Source organism: Alligator sinensis, unplaced genomic scaffold (genome assembly GCF_000455745.1).
Source record: "Alligator sinensis unplaced genomic scaffold, ASM45574v1 scaffold207_1, whole genome shotgun sequence".
NCBI lineage: Eukaryota > Metazoa > Chordata > Crocodylia > Alligatoridae > Alligator > Alligator sinensis.
The window spans coordinates 167,094-185,266 of NW_005842112.1; the positions used below are offsets into that span (position 1 = coordinate 167,094).

At 48.9% G+C, this 18,173-nt stretch overlaps 1 protein-coding gene across 1 annotated transcript in view; it reads right to left on the bottom strand.

Annotated features, from left to right (window-relative positions):
• The window catches only part of GPR50 (G protein-coupled receptor 50), a 49,097-nt gene extending 31,897 nt beyond the window's left edge, over positions 1-17,200 (bottom strand). The window contains exons 1-3 of the mRNA XM_025205355.1: positions 17,129-17,200; positions 15,756-15,818; positions 14,246-14,390 (exon numbers count right to left, since the gene is read on the bottom strand). Coding sequence (XP_025061140.1) covers positions 14,246-14,390; positions 15,756-15,818; positions 17,129-17,200 — 280 coding nt within the window. The remainder of the gene's footprint in view (positions 1-14,245; positions 14,391-15,755; positions 15,819-17,128) is intronic.
• Positions 17,201-18,173: the final 973 nt, after the last annotated feature.

The window sequence follows — 18,173 nt, forward strand, 5'->3', positions numbered from 1 at the left end:
ACGGGGAAAAAAAAAAAAAAAAAAAAAATCAGGCTTGCCGCTTTTCTTGGGTGGATCCTGCCTTCCCAAGCTGCTGCCAGGCTGCCTGCACGGGCTTCCTGCAGAGCCCCTGAGCTGCACAGAGCCCGGTGCTTCGCTCCACGGCTGTAGGGCAGTAAACTAAAACTCCTCAGAGTTTTGCAGTGCCCCAAGTCATTTAAGGTGCATTACGCCACTGAATTTGCTACAGCGGCTGGAATTACTGCACAATACACCGCCAACACATGCAAACACCAACACCATTAAAAGGGGTGCAAAAGCATGTAACACACTTTAAAGTGTCATACACGCATGCCCCTCATTTCGTCTACACACGGCCCCCCTGACCGGGTGATGGATCTCCTGACCAAGGAAATGCATATGTTGGATTAGCCATAAGAGTATATGTTTATAATCAAAGCATATAGCTCCTCTCTCTCTCATATACAGTGAAATAAAGTACTGGAAATGGAGCAAGAATATGCCTGCTAGAGCAAATTAAAAAACCCACTAAATTTTGCCTTTGAGTTAAGGCAACATATGTCTGTTTGTGTGCGCACACAGGTTAAAGATCTACCCAAGCCTAGCAGGCTATTGTGCAAGCAGAGCTGAAGCACACCTGCTTCTGTAAGCAACAACACACAAGGGAGAGATGGGCTCGGGGCAACCTTCAGCAAGTCTCAAACTGGTGCCTGTAGAGATGGCAACAAGAAAGTGTATCCACTCTGCCACCCCTTTCCTTGTAAATACCACAGGCATATTTTGGAGAGTTTCATCTTCTGCTGCTGCTTGCTTTTTAAATAATAGAAGTACATTTTAATGACTAGTGAAACTGCTTTAAAGCAGGTCAGTTACTATTCAGGGAAAAAAGCAGAGAACAGAAGATCTTTGCAGAAATTAGGTCATTTATGTCTTTGTACGGTGTATTTTTGCAACACCTGTAAATTCCATTCCAAAGTTGCTCCGTGAGCACCTTAAACTTCAGGTTGCTTCTCATTTCTCAAGATATGATCTTTACAGCATTGTACAGTATTGGAGGTATCAATCAATGAGACAGGGCAATCACAAGCATGAGGAAAATATAGAATGAGAATCTAAATGAATTACTTGAAAGTAAGATCTTTCCCGACAGAAATCCACTCTTGGCAATGACAGTCTGGAATCAGAGGTAGCATGTTTGGGCAACCCTTAATTAATTCCAAAGTGGGGAGTTATTAGAACGATAAACTATGATGCATTTAGTGACAAAGAATGCAGAGAGAAGCAAACTATGTAGAGAGAAGCTACATTACCAGTAAGAGGAGGTTGGGAATACAGTCAGACTCTGGCAGCTGTTACAGGTTACCTTTAAAGTGTTTAAGTCTGTGGAATGTTGTGCCGTCATAAAGCTAGAACAGTTTCAGAGCAAACACACGTTAAGACTTAATACTATCTCATATCTGCACAGCTGACTTGCCAGTAGAGCTAGGGACAGAAATGACATGTAAACCAGTATATGCAATTGGAAACTGGTTCAAATCTGTAATATGACAGGGCTAGGTACAGACAGTCAAAAAGCCCGAGGCTGAATCGATTCAGTCTTTGCAGGTTAAATTGAAACAGAAGTGAACAGACATTTACCTCTGATTCAGGAAATGCAGCCACATGCCTGCAGTGGCCCAGCCCAGAAGCAAAGTGGGAGGGGGGCCAGAGCAGGGTTCTCTAGCTGTTACTTCCTCTTCCTGCTGCCCCTGAGGTCTCTGGGATTTGTAGTCCAGAATCACAGCAACAGGACTCTACAGGGTTGCTCACCACTTCTTCTTCCTGCTTCCAGTGCCTCTGGGATTTGTAGTCCACAGTTGCAGCCAGCAGGAAGTTTGAGGCCCTTTGAAGTCCTGACAGTCAAAGAACCCAAGACTAAATCAATTTAATCTTTGCAGGTTTGTCTAAACTGCGTAGATTGAACTGATCAGCAATTGAGCAGGCATTCACTTTTGATTCTGGAAATGCAGCCACATGCCTGCAGTGGGAATGATTCTGCACACGCCTTGTCAGGCAGTAAGTTTGAGCAGGTGAGTAAGTTTGAAGGGGCTTTTTACCCCCTCCCTGGCCCCAGACCCCAGATGGGTTTGTGGGGGGGAGGGACAATCCCCCCCAGACTGTTCTGCATCCCCAACTGGGCTTAGCCCCCTGCCACCCAGCCTTATCAGCCAGCCCTCACTGCTCCTGATAGGGAGAAGAGGGGCAGGGCCAGCCCTGTTCTCTGAAGCAGACAGCTGGAAAGCATAGACCAGGGCTGGAAAGCATGCTGGGATGGTGGGGAACAGTGATTTAACTTGAACCAAGAAGGGGTCTGGGACAGAAGTTTCATTAACCAGTTTGACCCAAATTTGTTAAGTCTGATACTATGTTCACCCAGGTTTGCCTTAAACTGGTTTCAGCCATTTTAAAACTTTTTTGTGCATGGAACTTCTATTCTGTTACAGATTTAAATCAGTTTCTGATTACTTAAACTGCTTTATGTGTAACTTATGTCCCTAGCCCAGAAGTTCAGTGCACAAACTCCTTTCAAAATGCCTGAAACTGGTTTAAAATAAACCAAGATGGATGTACTATCAGACTTAACTGATTTAGGCTAAACTGGTTTATTGAACTTCTGTCCCAGATCCCCTCCAGATTCAAATTAACTCACAGCCCTCCAGCATCCCAGGATGCTTTGAACCTCCCATACAGTGCAAATGTCATCACAGTCCCCTGAGCCTGTGTCTTGTTATCTACAGAGATTATTCTCCAGGGGTACGAACACACAAGTTACTTACTGCAAATAAAATGGGATGGGTACTTCCCACGTCACCTGCTTCCCAGTAAAATTATGTGCAGGCTCTTAAAGGAAGTTAAACCCTGGTGACTTTTCACTGACAGCTAAAATCATGCTGCCATATAACACGATGATGACAACAGTTCTGGACATAAAACACAAGGGCCAACATGACTTTCTCCAGTGTAATTTTGTTTTTCACTTCTTCAGAAGGAACTTTATACTGAGGAAAAGCATCTTCCCTTCCGTAAACGGTGTGCACTGTTTTTCTCCAAAGTAAGTTCAGAAACCTCCAGAGCAAACATGTTTTGTCTCCACACCCTGTGCCTGGGGTTGACCTTCCAGTTATCATGCAAACGAGTTTGTATAGAGCAGCTGATGCACAGTAAGACCTCACGATAACTTGTCTGTATGTCCACTCAGCAAGGGTGAAAGGGAAGGTACCAAACCTCTCAGCTGAGACTGCCTACAATGGAGTCACTAGTGCCTGCTGTTACCATGTCCTCCTAGAAGGTAGATACCATGGGTCAGCATGAGGGAATACATATTAACTGCATCACTTTCCAATATGTGAGTGCCCAGTTCTGTTCTAAACTATTAATAATATGGAGAACCGAGATGGCCCTCTGGGCAGAGTCAGCACAGTGCCTGCCCACAGTACATGTTCCATATAAAATGCTCATAAAAGACTAAGGCTGCTCATCTTCCCACACCAGCCTTGCACCCAGCACTTTACCAACAGGGAGATGAGAAGAAACTGGCCTTCCATACCCACATCCACAGATCCATGAAGATGGCAGGAAACCACACTAAAGAGGCAAGGTTCCCCACTCAGCTCCCTCCCCTACTCAGCCGCAAGCTACTTGCAGTACCAAAAACACCGGCCAAAATTTGCCTTTGGCATTCAGGACTTAGTGCATTCAGACAAGTTACTCTACCTACATGTACATGACACAATTCTGTAGACTCTGCCTCCTCTTTCAGCTTTGTCTGTTTTCTCAACTCCCCCCATAATAGCCTGGTAGAAGGTTACAACCATTACAACTGCACCCAGCCAAAGTCATATTCAGAGGCAGACCCAGCGGGCTTTTGAGTCCTGCTCCACCCAAACTTTAAAACCAGCTGCCCAGGGGGAGCCAGAGATTGTAGGCAACTCTGTAACAGATGTTGAGCCCATGTTCTGGATGCCCGAGTATGCACTTGGCTTCTTGGGTGGTGTTTGCCCCTTGCACTGAGCTCCATACTGCTACAGCTGCATTGGGTGGCTTAAAGCTGTGGCTATATGAGCCGCAGCCAGAGTCATGTAAACATATGCTGATTCTTCTAATGTGGTCTTGGGAGCATCTGGAACAGGGGTAGGCAACCCCTGGCATGGGTGCTAGAGTGTGGCACTCAAAGACATTTTGCTTGGCACGCATGCCTCTGGGCAGATGGCAGGGAAGGGGCCAGGGCTGCATGGCCACAACAAGGATCAGTGTGTGAGTTCTGAGAACATGGGCTATCGTGAATGACAGGTCATGGATATACCTCCCAACCAGCACCATCCGCCCATGCTCTCAGACCTCACACGCTGCATCTAGACATAAAGATCCACAAAGTAATTTGCCTTTTTTTTCAAGACACCAGGAACTGAAGCATCAGAATAGTCATTTCACTGATTTAGTATCAGTGGCAGAACTATGTAGACAACAGATGACTACGTCAAAGGCACATGATCCATTTAAGAGTCACCAATGCTTTGCCTGCTGTGCTTACAAACACCATCTTTGTTTAAAGACACATTTGCTTTCTGGATCTGACAGCTTTTTGTACAAGCTATTACTCTTTTTCTGCAAAGTAACTTTCTAATCAGTCTTGCCACTCGGCAACAAAGCAGCGCAGAATATTTTACAAAATGAGATTGCAAAGCTATAAAAATTGCAGGGGACTAATAGGGCCAGGCCAAAACCACTGCCAGCTCTTTAATAAACTTAACTAGACTTCAAACTCATGGCATCCTTTTAGTAGCTTTGCACTGAATTCTCTTTCCAATCCTGTATCTGTTGTTAGTCTTTTGCTATTTTAAATACATTACAACAGCTCAGCCATCTATTAAAAAGTGGATCATTTCGTGCCCAGAAGGAGGACAAAAACTGAATCAGAAGTCTTTTACGCTGCATCTTTTCAAGGTTAGTGCAAAGCACCTACAATCCCATTAGAGCTGAGTCTTTCAAGTACTTCCAAGGGTTTGAGAGAGAGAAAGTCGTCTGAGCACACTTCTTTGAATTCTCTTCTCTGTTTCTTTTTGGTATTCAGCCTTCTCAAAGAGCCCATGAATAGATTAGGTCAAGGGTGGGATACAAACCCAGTATATTATGCATGCATATACTAGATACATCACATTATATCCTCCTTTAGTTCATAAAGGCATTTGCCAAGCCCTATAATCCACACTGGCATGGCAGCTAAATGCTTTCATTACAAAAGCAGCTAAGAGCTGTACATCACGCTGTCCCAGCCATTCATTTCTGCATACTGGACCACTCTAGCAAACAGGTACCAAAGATGGAGACCCTCGTTTGAGGCACCCCAACAGCCAGTAGTGGAATGTATCCCTTAGTAGGAGCCTCTTAATTTTGAGTGACATGACAACAGCCAGGCCAAGAGGCATGCCCTAGATCAGAGGTGTCAGACACAGCCCACAGGGTGGATCTCATCCAGCCCCCAGTGCTGTCCCCGTGTCTTGGACTGGACCCATGTGCTGCTGTGACATGTACCAGACTCCCCCTGCACAGGGAGTGTGGGGCTGGTCCTGGGTGCATGCAGCACCCAGGACCAGCCCTGTGGGCTGGATGAGTTTGACCTCCCCTGACCTAGAGGTTCAGCAATGACAGATTACAAAGGAATCACTCAGACTGACCAGAAAGTCTCTGCAGGCATTGCAACAACTGAAGGCAAGCAGCTCCATTTTGCACTGCTCAGGCTCTCTGGTGATTTTAATGATTGAAGGTCAGCCTGAAATCTGAGCATAAGTATATGGAGGAAAAACCACATCAGAAAGGCGTGCTCTAGCCAACAAGAGAAGGTGGAAGTCCAGGAAGAGGAGCCCCTGCAAAACTGAAAAGCAAAGTAAGGGCACCGGTCACCAAGCCGCTCCTCCCACAGCAGGGCTAGCATCCACCCTGGTACCTAACAGAAGGGCAGTGCTGCATGCTGTTGGGAAGGTCTTGTCTTACATGTGATCTCAGGCAGAGCCAACATGAAAACGAGCTTGTCTACACTGTCAAACTGACTTGCAGAGCTACAGCAGCATAACTCTATTAGCCATGTGTGCCCCCTACACAAAGATAAAGCCCGCTTCATTTTAGTGTAAGAACTGGAGTACAGTCCCATTTATTCTGCAGCAGACTCAATGCAGGGGCCTATGCTAGTGAAGTCACAGGGCTGTTATTCTGCCTGGCAGCTTTCTTACACAGACCAGACTTTGATAGCTGCTGGGGACACGCGGCTTGGCAATTCTATCATAAAAAGAGCTCCGTCTACAATCCTTCACTCACGCAAGTCGCATTAAAGGGAACAAACCCACTGAAGCTGACAAGACTGCTCCAGGAGCAAGTGCAATTCAGATCAGGGAGGCTTTACCCAAAACACATTCAGCAAAGGAGGGTGAGGGCTGGCACCTTTGAGAACCCAGGTGACACCTGCCAGGTGCTCACAACAATTTGACTGAAATGTCCCCAACACAGAACTGGGGCTCGGACAGTTCTCAGGCGCTGATTTCACAACTCATCCCTTACAGTCTTCCGACCTACAGGAAACCTTCTTCTCCTTTTACACAAACAGGAACAAAAAAGAGTACTCTCTGTGAGGCTGCAGCCAGGTGGCCAAGGTGAAAAGTAGACCTGCCACTGAATTGCTGAATTGCTTACAGCGCATTGTGCCCTGCCAGTCCCAATGCGCTCAGTTATTCTAATAGGATTCCAGCACAGGATTAAATCTTCCTTTGGGAAGCAAAGACACCGAGGGTTAAGAGAAGACGGATCAGAAACTCATCAGACAACAAGGTGTCTTGGGCCTTCCAAATACAGAACTGTACTCGGCTGCCAAACACTCCCCGCACTGGCACTTCCACTTGGATTTCCTGAGTCAGATGTGATGCAGGTAGATTAAAAAGCCCTGGAGATGGCACCTTCCGCCATCCAGTCCCCGCTAATACAAGTTATATGAGCCAGCATTAAAGTACAACAAAGTGGGGTGTGCAGAAAGGCACGTCTAGGAACAGTGGGACCGGCTGAATAGCCACGAGATATGGGATACTAGGAAGAATATATTGTGTTCTCATTCTTCGGGAGCATTTCTTCCATTAGCTGGAGCCCCCGCCCTTCTATAACAACCCTCCGAGATACGCTCAGCAGCCACCTTGCAAGTTCTTCCTCACCAGCCTGCTACAGGCCAGTCTCATCCTTTCCGTCCCCAGCCAGAAGTTACCCAAAGAATTGCTTGTGCAGAAGAATTGGCCATAACTTCTCTGGGGACCGAAACATTTCCAGCAGAGAATGTCATTCCTCCACCCCGACAAGATGCATGGAAATTTCACGTCACCAGGAACTGACAGTGAACGCAGCAGCTTAAATCTCTCTCCCTTCATGGTTTGTTTCTTCCCCGACGCAATGACTTTAGGCAAGCATTTCTCGGCTGTGATCCGCCAGGATAATTGGACCTGAAGGCAACAGAGACCAGGTAGCTGCTCACCAGGAGGTCAGCATTTCTTAATCTGGCTAACCCAGGGGAGCATATCTGCATGATAAATCTTAATGTAAGAGGTGTCAGTTGATTAAGCCTCAGTTACTGTGCTCATGGCAGCCATGGATCCCAACCGCACACACTCGGGCCGCTCTCAGAGCCATTCAGTACAGCTCGATGTTGCAGGTTTAGCTGTCACCGAGTGCAGGTTTGGGCTTTATCTGTTTAACAGAACAAAGCAAGCAGTTTGGAAAAGGATTTAGAGGGACACCATTGCCTCACTCTTAATATCCGCCTTCCCTCCACCCTAAGTGCAGTCTAATGTGGAGCCCAGTCCTGTGAGCAGCTGAGTTCATCTGCTTTTAACTCCAGTGGGAATCGAGGGCACCCAGCACTCTGCAGGATCTGGGCCACTGGGTTTCTTTGTGGCAAGGGCTGTTCTCTCTCTCTGGTGTCCATCAAGGCTCACAGCCCCAGGATGGATACATGCCGGTATTCTAATTAATGCAACGCTCTCATAGAGTTTAATTTACCCCATTGTTATTTCCCTGGAAATAGTTGCAGGAACAAGATCTTCACATGAACACAGCAGGCCAAGCACTGAGGCAGCGAGCAAGGGGGAAATAAGTGAGACTCTTTACCTAGGAATCTCCTACATGGATTATCAGGACTGCGGCAACACCTGCTTTGTGTGTGCAGAAAAGTTTCAACTCTCTCATAGTTAATACTGCCTCACTGCTGCCAGGGAAGGTCAACAGCTTGCCGTTGTACACACACAGTTCCCATCTCTCACCATTTTTATCACCAGCTGTTCAGTATTTGGCAGTTTTAGGAAAGCCCCAGCTCATGTGATTAATGAGAATCTCAGCTTTCACTAAAAAAAAAAAAAGCCATTTCCTAGCAGCTACAAAAACCAACCAGCCAATCTCATGATTGCTGAGCACTTCACAAGACAAGTACCAGCAGTGAGCAGCGAGCCCACGCCGTCTGCTCACGATTCTGCCAGGTCTCACACTGCGGGTGACACCAGGCCCCATTATTCAGGGCTAGTGGGGCTGTACTTGGTCTGAAGGAGCATCAGGCAGTGCAGGGAATACCCTCATCCTAACTTTGGCCCCAAAATCTTGCACACCCATGTAGTGGTCTCCGGCAAGGCAGGAAGGCTGTGCCCTGAGCACCAACCTCATGTGCCCACTCAGCAACTCCCCTGGCAGAGCTGTTTCCAGAGAGAAAGCACAATGCTCCTTTCCTCCCCTTTCTGCTTCCTACCCCACCTGGCTCCACTAAGCAATCCCACTTGAGGATAGCAAAGATGTCTCTTGAGTTCATCTACTAAACCATCCTCACCAGAGGCTTCATTAGTTATGAGCAATTGAGCCATTTGCTCCCTTTGCTGCCATCCTGCCCTGTGGGACCTCTATCTGATGCTCTGTTTGATCCCTGTGATATCCCAGCAGCACTACCCACTTTCTGGCTTATTGCAGCTGATTGCAGCACCAGCCTAGGCAGTGAACAGGGCACTGGCTCGGTTAGTCACAGCTCTGGGGAAAGCAATGCTGCGCTTCAAACAGAATTGCCCCTGCTCCGCCGTCCACTGTTTTCCAGCCCCCACGATGGCTCCTACCCCGCTCCACTCCCAAAGCCAAAGCTGGCTGCCCACTTATTTGTGAGCCCTTGCCCTGCCCTGCCCTCCCTGACATAAGTGCCCCATCCTCTTCCGTGTGACTCTACCCCAAGCCCTCACTTTTGGATCCTAGTGCATGTCCCTCCACTGCTGCCCACTGCTGTGATCCGCCCCTCCCCACTCCATCCATAGGGATCCCGGCTTGAGGGACAATCCCCCCACACCTGCTCCTTACCCAAGTGTGGGATGAGCAGAGATTGTCTGGTGCAAAGGCTCCTTCCCTGATGCAATGAGCACTAACTGGCAGCACACAACAGAGCCTTGCACCCAGGGTTTCAAGAGGGAAAGTTTGTGCCTCCAACAGGCCGTGCTTTCATCAGAAACCTCCAGCCTGAGTCCCTTGGCAGGCCATGCCTCAGTCACAGAAACCCAGACAAGCAACTTTCAGGAACAGGGGCATTTATACCAGGGGATGCTGAGCTCAGTTCAGCCTGATGCCCTCATGTTGCCCCTGCTGCAGAGACACAGCCCCACCGTTAAGTGGCTGTTTAATGGACAGGCACAATTCATGGCTTTGGCAGAGCAGCCGCCAAGGGCAGGTCTATGCCAGCAAAGGCACACCATGGGCAGCACGGCACACTTGAAATGGACTGTAGTCACCAAGAGCAGCACTAGGCACATGTTAGCACAACTGCTCAAGGGCAAAGGTTTACTGGAGACTGCCTAGCCTTGATTGAAGGCAATTACATTATGCTTTGGGGCACAGTGTACATAAGACTGAGCACACCAGGCTGGCATGAAGCACTTCCTAGCGTGGTCCATGGTGTGGAAGTGATCTTTACCTCTGAACCTACCTTAAAGCATGGCAACTGGAGAGTCCAGTTTGTTGCTGTGGACATGGGGAAGAGGTTAACCATCTCCAATAGCACAGAAAAAGAGCCCGGATGGAGATCTGTAGAATAAGGACTCTTCAGCAAAAGGGGGAGGCCAGCAGCCATCCTCGGGGAGGAATATATAGGAGGAACCTTTCGCAGGAGGTACCAGAAGCCGTATTATGGCATCAATGGCAGCGTGACAAGGGCTGGGAGTGCGGGAAGGGGGGCGAGTGGGGAGAAGAGCAGCACTTTCATGAAGTGGGAGCAGACTATGACTACCCACATGCTGCGTGGCATGGGCACAGCCTGCAATTCAGATGGAATCCATCTCAAGAAGCCCCAAAACAACACCTTTGCATAAATCTCCCCTTCATTTATAAGCCGCTGGGATCCGGGTTGTATTTCTCAGTTATAATGAATGGCTCTGCAAGCCACCTGACAAACAATCAAAACAAATGCACATGCTCAGATCCACTATGCCTAATACACCAAACACACTCTGCCTGGGTGGGAAAAAATGCTGCATTTTCAAGTGTGTTACAAGGAAACTCTCTAAACACTGGAAGAAGTGATCAGGGATGAGCAGCACCGGAGGTTTTATCTGAATCCAGTATTAGGATTCTCAGCAAGCAGGTGGCAAATTAACTGCCTTGCTCCAGGTGACACACAGTGGCCACTGGCAGCTCCCTGAGAATACACGCTGCACACCCTTTCTGCAGGCAAACTGTGCATCTGGATTAAGATTTCATTGTAAAATCCATATGCATGCTCACTGAGTATAAAATGACTATGCCCCATGCCAGTGGTAGAGTTACTAGTCTATGTTTGGATCATTTGGTGCAGAAATCCTGCCCTGGTAAGGAATATACAAAGCAGCCCAAGTTTCTCGCGCACACGTAATTTTAGGATTGTCCTGGAAACTTGTATGGTTAAAAGGGGCTGGGCTGGAGTTCAGAGGGAAATTTGCAGTTTTTAGGCTGACACTTCTCTGAGCGATAGCCCTCACTAAGAGGAGCTGCATATAACATTTTGGAGTCCTTTCATTTTTTTGGCTGCAGAGATAGTGAAAAAAAAGAAATCTAAGGCTTTGACCCAGAAAAGGGCACTCCATGGTATGAACTTAAAATCTACTGCTGAACTCCATCAAGGGCCAATTTAGGACTATTTCAGAAATCATTGCACTTGAAAAACTGATTAACAGCTCACATCTGTAAGAGCCAGCATTTCTGCAGAGGCTCGTGCATGAGTAATGACAAGCGCTCACAAAGAAAGACACCTTTGCAGTGGCATAAGGACACATTCAGAGAGGATTCAGGCTCATTATGTCTCTCAACTCCATTTAACTTCACCTCAGGAGCGATAATATGGATCACAGGGTAAAATACTGTATGTACTAGATCCATGAACTAAAGGGCCAGAATATGAACCAGCCCTGAAACAACACAGATGCTATGAGTTTGTGAAAGTAGTAATTGCTCTGTCAGCGTAAGAGCCCTACCGAGATTCATCTAACTCCAGAGCAGAGTTGCTACAGCATGGGCACTGCAATTATGCCCATCTGTAAGCAAGACTGAGCGGGCAAAATATTAGCACCCGTGAGATCTCCCTCTCTGCAGCACAACGAGAGCAACTTCTCAGAGGAAGACGCTGCTGCTACTAAGAGAAGAGAGCGGGCAGAGCTATTCAGGAATTACCTGGGGTCAGAGCTGTTCAAAAGGAGCAGCAGAGCTCAGGCTCCCCTCAGAAGCTCACTTCTCACCACCACCCAATTCTCATTCCCTTTGACAAAAGGCCTTGCACGCTCCACCGTGGGTCTCATCTACCTACAGTTATTCCAGATGAGAGAGTCCACAACAACTGCTCAGAAATAGCTACTGTGCTTTAAATCCACTGTCTCCCTTAACGAACAAACCCTTAGCTGCTGTTCTGGTCCTGAAGTCTCGGACTATAGTTTTCAACTTGAGGGTCCCCTCTGCTGCCCACGCTTTTTGCCAGAAGGAGGACTAGGCCCCCCTTCCATTTGGGAGAGCTACTCACAGCACACTTCATACACATCACTCAGACACAAGTTGGGGGAAGATGTATTTTGGAGAGGATGTGGGGGTTGTTTGGTTGGTCTTGGACAAACACTACCTACGGCATTCAGCCCCCTGCGCAGAGACACATGATGGAGCGCAATAAATAAGGGCACAGAAAGAATAAGAGTCAGGAGGAATGGGTGGTCTCATGGCACTGCTTGGCACTGACACTTGTACCTTTGTTTCCAAAAGTATTTCAGCAGCAGAGCATCACGCTGGTAATTGCCTGTAGCATTTGTGAGAATGCAGGCATAAATCACCAAGATAATATAACTCTGCAGACAGGGCTCACTGTCCAACAAGTCCCCCAAGAGCCTTTCATCCCTGTCTAAGAAGTTGCACACTGCCTCGGCTATGGGCAGTCGCAGAACACTAAATTAAGCAAATGAGCCCTCTTCCCCCACAAAATGATTCACTGCTATTTTGTTTAACTATGACAGCACTGGGAGAAGTAAAAGGCAATTTTACCAGGAAAATCAAAGTGCCCTACGATATCTCAGGACGCCACTCAGGCTAGCAGTACCTCTGGTGTGTAAATATAGGTACTGTGTGTGCATCAGTCCCTTTCAACTGCGAATTTCGGGTCCATATCCTGGCCTGAGCCCCGGCTGTGCTAGATCTGGAAGGTTACCTTCCATTACGATAGCCTGTGATTGCCTCTTGGCCAGCTCTTCCTAAGCAAGTTCACAACTAAGTTGCACAGTAGTTGGCTAGGACCTGTGTATCCAAGGGGGGTTGAGGGAGAAAGAGAAGATGCTACATCTGAATGCTGTGTTGGCTGTTTCAGGTATGAATGTCACTAGCTGGTTGTCACTCTTTCATGTGCTGTGTTTAAGGAGTTCACAGTTTCTCCTTCCCAGGGTCACTGATCATTAAAGTCTCTACGTTCAAAATCAGAGCAGTACTTCCCCAACCTGATGTTCAGGGTTGAGTAAGTTTAAACTCCTATTTAAACATTGCACTAGGTTTAAACTCCTCAGTTTAAACTTAGTACAATGTTGCCATATAGACTAGATCCGACAGGTTCACCCAGGAATAACAGATGTGCCCCCTGCACCTAACGACTTTGTTAAATGCACCACAACGTTGTGGCAACTTCACTTGCAGCTTATTAAACCTTTGAGGTGTCCGGACGCAGTTTCCCTGCCTTGCTGTAGACGCAAACAGAGGCACAGCTCACACCAAGATACAGTTTAAAGTCTATCATTTTTAAGTGGCACGACAAAGAGCTTACAAAGTCACTACTGTGCAGCTTCTATCCAATGCTTTACAACGACAAAAAAATACAAAATTGGGGAATGGCAGGAAAAAGTCCATACTCAAAACACACATGCACCGTGCTTAGACGTGACTAATATCAGGATTGCACAGACCAAATACAGACACCTTCAATTGTTAAAACAAATGCAAAACTTCAGAACTCGTGGTTCAGAGGTACCTTTTACTAACAACAAATCACAAAAAAATAAAAACCCATTTCTGCAAGCTCGTGGGCACGCACGCCTGAAATGTTTAAACACGCATCCTTGTCAAACTTTCAAATTATCCACTGACAAGCAAGCAGAAGACCTAACTTGTGGATCTTATCTGATCACTAACAAGCACAGCAGCCTTAAGATCAGGTAGGCTAAATACACCGAAAGCAGGATAATAAAAGAAGAGCCATACAAGCAAGGGCTCAGCCGCCCCGTAACCCTCCTCCCTGCTCACTTGGAGACCAACCTTGCCCCTTCCCTCTCAGGCAAGCGTCGCACCTGAGTGAGGACCGCAGGGCCGAGTCCCTGGCAGGCAGACAGACAGACAAACTGGAAAAACAGCCCGCAAAAGTTTGAAGACAAAAAGCCGCTTTCCCAGAAAAGCCGCAAACCCGCATCCGGCCTGCGGCTCCATCACCCCGCCACCTGCGCCCGGCTCCGTGGCACCGCCGCCTCTTTACTTGGCTCGGCGGGGACACGGCAAAGCGGACGCCCGTCGCCTTCTGGGTGCCCTCCTCCGAAAGGTGACTTGGGGAGGGAGGGAGGGAGGGTGGGCGAGAGGCAGGGGAGAGGGGCTGCAGGTGGGGAGGCGCCCATCCCTCGGCCCCTTGCCGGCTGGAGAGGGCGCGGGGGGCGGCTGCAGGGACCCGGCTCACCCGCGTTGCGGAGCTTCTTGTTCCTCAGCACGGCCAGGATGACCAGCACGTTGCCCAGCACGTCGGCCACGATGGTGAAGATGAGCACGGCGGCCAGCAGCAGGGCTCCTGCTGGCCCCTGGCTAGCGGCCCGTGCCTTGCCCCTCTGCTCAGGGGTCCGGAGGGGATTCCTGGTATGGCCTGGGGGCTTTGCCGGCCTCTGGGCTCTCTCCTGTGGGCAGCAGGACACTGGCTGGCGCCCCCCCCGGCTGCTAGGTCATCTTGCGGAGAGTTGAGATGATGCGTTTGTAGGGTCCAGGATGGTTAGACACAAAGTTTTGCAAGGCAAGGCCCGCCCGGAGTTGGCACCGCTTGTACGGAGCCTGGTCCGACGGCCGAGACTTTTGTAACATCCCCAGGGGTGTGATGTGACGGCTCGAGAAGGGGCCCACCAGGACCGAGAGCAGACACTGCTCCCACCTCCCCTGGAGCACTGGTTATGAACCCGCCGTCCCTGCTTTTTCCTCAGCTTGTCCCAAGTAATCAAGCATCGCACATTTAGTGCCCCTCTTGCAGAAACAGAGGGGCTTGCCGGTTGTGAGCAGGCCTAGGCCCACAGCTAGTTGTGTGCCATAGGTGTGGGTAACCGCTCAACCAGATGTTCAGCCAGATGCACTGGGGAGATGAGGGCGACACAAAAGTTGGGCATCGCACAACTACTGGTGCCTGAAGTTGTTCAAAGAAGCTGAGAAAAAGTTGGCGCAGCCAGGAGCTGGAAAGCTGGCAGATGGTGCCACCATGCGGCCTTTTTGAGTAACACCTGTCCACTCCCACATCCTGCCACTGCTTCTCCAGAGCAGACCGCTTGCGTTCATCTCAGACCCGCCAGGTCCTGCATTAGGCCCCGATCCTGCCTACGTGCACCTGGACAGCCCCTCAGGCTGGCATGCAGCCTGGTTGAAGGCCGCTGCAGTGCACTGTAGCACTAAGCCTTTTTTTTTTTAATATTATCTGTCTGATAAGCACCTATAATTAAATAGAACGATTAACAAAAGCACCTCATTTGTTTGAAGGGAAAACCCATCTTTTTGCTGCAGTGAAAGCCTGCTTTTAAAGGAGAGTGTCGGTTATGTTTTCAGCATCTCAGAGTCTCACAATCTCGGACCGAGGGATCAGGTGGTTTACATGAACATGGCATTTTGGGGAGGAAGGTAACGTGTTCATCCAATAAAGGGTCCTGATTTTACATGGGAGGATGAGTGGATTTGGGGGACAGCCATGACAACCCCAGTGAGAGGGGGGCACAGGTTTGCAGGGGGTGGGAACTAGAGAAGAGGGGAGAGGACTTCCCTGGCTGAGAGAGGGAGAAAAGGGTGGGATGGGATGGGACATTTCTCTGCTTGTTTCTCTGCCCAGTCAGCATCCCTGGGTGTCCAGCTCAAGCCTTCCCCTCCCCACCAAACCACTCATTCCCTAAGGGAGTTTGTGGTCTAATGTGGACCATCAACCCCAAGGACCTGGTGGTATTTACCAGGAGTTGGAGGAAGGCGGCAAGCATTGCAATGGAGAAGCAACTGCGCTTATCAGGGTCATGCTGGGAAAGGGGGAGATATGGCAGCAGGGTGGAGGAGAAAACGTCCTCCAAGGCACAGAGGGAGGCACTCATGCATCTTCCCCTCCTCCATCTCTGTCAGGGTTACAGGCAGTGGAAATCCTGACCCGTTGCTGTTGCAGTTGTAAAACACATCAGGCATCTTTGGTTTTATCTGGGATGAGGCTGCTGACCTTGCACGTATCACTGAGACTTGGCTAGGGCAGTGTTTGCCCAGGTGCTCCCAGCCAGGTACTCAGTGCAGCATCAATCTAGGATCAGGAGGTGTGGGGCAGAGGATCAGTGGTCTATGAAGAAGATATGGCCTGTGGAAGGTATCCAGTGCCTAACTTGTCCAACACAGAGTGTATCTACCTCATTTTAGAGGCCAGGGGTAGATTGGGGATCCTGCTGGTGTACTGATCACCCCGCTGCCAGAGCTAGCTGAGCTGATCTCGGAAGTGGTGTTGAGGGCACCCAGACTTACTGTCTTGGGTGACTTCAACATTCATGCTGAGGCTGGTTCCTCCAGACTGGAGCAGGACTTCAGTGGACACCACAACCACCATAGGGCTTTCCCAGATAATAACTGAGCCAATACTTGAGGCAGGCCACACACTGGACCCATATTTTATACCTGCCTGGAAACAGGGGCTCCGATAATTGGGGGTGTCATTAAGATGCCACTGTCATGGTGAGCCCACTGTCTTCTAGAGGTACAGACCCCTCATCTCCAATGCCCCCACTGGAGTGGTGGACCAGCTAGGTTGGTTCAAACCCAGGGACTCATGGAGCCACTGGGACTCCATAACACTCTGAGACGCATTCCCACTGACCTTGACCGCTACTCCATCGGTGGCCTGGATGAGCTGCAGAGTAGCATACTAACCTCAGTCACAGACAAAGCAGTATCCAGGCATCTGCTCCCACCTCTGCAGCAGCATAGATTTCCCTGGTACACAAGTGAATTGAGGCAGCTGAAATGGGAGGGGAGGCAGAGCACAGGTAGCTCTTGACTTGCATCAAAGCTGACTGATTGCAGCACAGATCCCTCTTAAAGGATTTCCTTAAGTCTACACCTGTCCAGCTGTTACTCAAGGAGCCATCTCTTGACACTGATTCCCCACCTTCCTCTTTTTGGACAAGCCATGGCAGTAGCAGCAGCAAAGAAACTTTATTTCTTCATTGCCATTGCATCTACCAGGTGCCATCTGGCAAAATTGTTCCAGGTGATGAAAGGCCTGGTTAACCTAGATTTCTAGGTAGAGACGATCAAGACATCTACAGTCTGACATGATGAGTTGGCCACCTACTTTGCAGACAAAACTGTTCATATCCAGCATGGCTTGGGGAACCACCATTTTAGTTACAGAGTCAGAGTTCATGGTTGGGGAATCTCTATTTTTGTCCACTTCTTATGGGCCAGTTTCAATTGCTCTCACCCACTGATGAAGAGGTTGTGCCTGTGGGGAGGCAAGTGACCACTTCTGAATTGGACCCCTACCCATCCTGGCTTATTAAAAGCCAGAAGGGAGAGACTGGAGCCACTGGGGTTGTCAGGGGTTGACAACTAGCCTGGGAGGAGATTGGGTTGTCAATGCCTCCCTTCAGGAGAACAAGGTGCTAGATTTCCTTAAGTCTACACCTGTGCAGCTGTTACTCAAGGAGCCATCTCTTGACACTGATTCCCACCTTCCCCTTTTTGGACAATGTCACTGATGAGCAGGTGATCACCTGACAGCTCTGGATGCCATCACATTCCTGGACCCTGCCAGTCTGGCTTTCATCCTGGGCACAGCACAGAGCCTGCACTTGTGGCTTTGGTTGATGATCTTTTCCTGAAGATCGACGGGACAAATTGGGCCCTGCTGATCTTACCTCATATTTCCACAGCCTTTGATACAGTTGACTATGAAGTGCTAATAAAACAATGACATGACCTGGTGGGGATTTGTGGGACAGCTCTAAATTGGTTTTGCTGTTCGCTAGCAGGGACTCCCAGAGGACTGTAATGGCTAAGTGCTTGTCTCCTCTTTGGTATCTTTCCTGTGGGGTTTTCTAAGGCTCCAACTTGTCACCCCTCCTATCAATGTATATTAGAGGCCACTGGACAAGATTGTACAGAGATTTGGAGCGAGGTGTCATCTGTATGATAACAACACTCAGCTCTATCTCTCTTATCTAACCCAGACCCAGCAAGCTTGTTCCTTACCCAATGCCTGGCTGCAATTGAGGACCGGCTGCAGTGGAACCAGCTGAAGTTGGATTCAGACAAGACGGAGCTGATGGGGCTGGGCAGACCCCCTGACTTGTGGAGGAGAAGGACCTATAATGCCCTAAACAGTCTGGCCCTGCATA